General features: G+C 44.9%; 1 protein-coding gene across 1 annotated transcript in view; it reads left to right on the top strand.

Annotated features, from left to right (window-relative positions):
* MYO5B (myosin VB) overlaps positions 1-2,301 on the top strand; it is a 98,547-nt gene that overhangs the window by 82,539 nt on the left and 13,707 nt on the right. The window contains exon 14 of the mRNA XM_019518298.1: positions 1,440-1,591. Within this exon, the coding sequence (XP_019373843.1) occupies positions 1,440-1,591 (152 nt within the window). The remainder of the gene's footprint in view (positions 1-1,439; positions 1,592-2,301) is intronic.

Raw genomic sequence — 2,301 nt, 5'->3', positions numbered from 1 at the left:
GGGGGGGGGGCTTTAGTCAGGTTTATCGATAGGGCTGTGCTACCTTGGGGCAGTCTCTTCAAACTGCCAGCAAGCTTGGAGGTCTTTATAATTAGTCATACTCCCTGGTTGTCTAGCAAATTTATTTCCCTTAGTTCACAAATCTTGAGCCATTTCTAATTTTGAAGCTATCCCCTAGTTGTGAGTGTTCAAAGCACTTGCAGGGGTGCTCCAAACGTTGCAGCATTGGTCCCTGAAGGAAAAGGAGAGAAAGCAAATAGCAAGAACTTTTAATTGGATCATAGCTGCAACCTCCTTATCCATTCAGCCCACAGAAACACCCCCTTTGTGTGCTCTCTTCCCTCTCAGTAGTGTGCCTTCAATTCAGTGGCATTTATCTCATTTCCTAAATCTGTTAGTAAAAGTCATGCCTTGACAGCAAACTGATTTGAGTTCAGTGGAGTTGCACCAGGGATCAGTTTGCCCTGATGGGTTGTCATTCTTTTATTCTTAGATATAATTCTTACTCAAGGATGACAAAGTACTGAGAGTGCTAATATGAAGCTGTATGTCTTAAATTGGGCAATAACAATCAGTCTTCTTGGGATAGGTTGACATACAAACAGGTAGTATTGCAGTACAGATCTTCAGCTTTTTGCAGATGAGTGACATAAAAACAGTTTGCTGTAGTAGTCTCAGGTCTCTGCAACGAGCAGTCTCAGACCTGTTATTTATGCTGCAAGCTTTGGTTGGAGCTGCGGCTGGCCTTCTCACCTCCACTGTGCTTAGGTTTGTGTCCAGCTAGCGCTTATGGTCCCCCTGATTATGAGTGATTCTAACAACTCTAAAAAGTAAGCAAAAAGCACACAGCAATTTATACGTAAAGTTGTTATTCGGGCAACCTCTGCTTTCATGCTGAACAGTTTAAAGGGTATAATCTTGATTCACTGTTTTGAGAGAGAGTAGATGTACAAAGCACTGGTCCTGGAGTTTATGCAGCAGTAGTATAACTTGTCCCAAGTATTTCCAAAGACTTTTCTGGTATTTTTCTAAGGTTATGTCTGCATTGCAGTTGGAGGTGTGGAAGACCTGCCCTAGCTTTCATCTAGCCAGCTGGTGCGGCAATGGCAGTGATGATGTGGTAGTGTGGGCTTGCACGCAAGCTGCTCAATCTCTCCAGGTTGCTCAGTCTGAGAGCCTGTGCAGACAGTTTCCCTGCTACCTAGTGCTTGAGCCACCTAGACTAGAACTGGCTTGGGTACCTCTGCCTGCGCTCTGGTTGAGCCTGCCATTGCAGTAGAGACCTAGCTTGAGATAAGCTTGAGCTGGAGAGTTCATATCTGAACTTCTCCAGATGTGTGTGGAATATATGCTGATTCGGACACTTCTTCTCGGTGTTGCCTGTTCTGTTCCACTAACAAAGTCAGGCTGTAAGAGGATTCTTATTTCCTTATTTGTAGATCTCAAGCCCCAGACCGTTTCTGCCACAGTTCCCTGTCTTCCTGCTTACATCCTCTACATGTGCATCAGACATGCAGACTACATCAACGATGACCAAAAAGTGCATTCCTTGCTCACCTTGACCATCAACGGCATTAAGAAAGTGTTAAAGGTACAAGTCTTATTTGTATTAATAGCAGCATGAAGTGAAACTGCTTAAATTGCCCAGCTCAGAACCAGGGTCCTTAGATGTGCATGGAATGTAACCTGGAGATCGCAGACAGTTTGAATGTCCAAGACCAGTTTTAAATCGCAGTTGATCTCTTCATCTCCACATAGGATGGGTTTTATACCTTAAAGGTTATGTAACATAGGTTGGTAGTAAGCAGGGAGGTTAAGGGAGTTGCCAAAGACCACACAGTAAGTTGTTATCACAAGCAGGCATTAAAGCTTATTACATATCTGTTTGGTTCACAAGTTCTCTTAATCTGTGCCTCAGCAACTTTCTGGTCAAGAGAGGTTTTTGTACACACTGTGAATGAAGACCTCGGGCAAGTCAGGTACAGGGCGGCAGTGATGGAGGTTAAATTTCACGGGCCACTATATATAATACAGTGTCTTGTGTAGAGGTGCACTTATGCACCAGTCTGATATCAGATCAGCACTGATATAAAGCAAATTGACTATACAGGAAACTGGCCTGTTGTGGCCAATAATGTGGCCCATAAATGCCTGTGCACTGCAGCACAATGTGCAGGCAGCAAGGAGCACAGCCCAACAGTGTGGAAAGCTGCATGAAGCTGGTAAGCCTGTTGCAGTGAAAAGGGAGGGGGAGGGAAAGGGCTTGGGGGGGGGATAGGGGGGAGCAGACAACGCCCCCTG

Source organism: Gavialis gangeticus, unplaced genomic scaffold (assembly GCF_001723915.1).
Source record: "Gavialis gangeticus isolate Ggan-Ray unplaced genomic scaffold, GavGan_comp1, whole genome shotgun sequence".
In the NCBI taxonomy this organism is placed as follows: Eukaryota; Metazoa; Chordata; order Crocodylia; family Gavialidae; genus Gavialis; species Gavialis gangeticus.
This window is presented reverse-complemented; position numbering and strand designations above follow the sequence as displayed.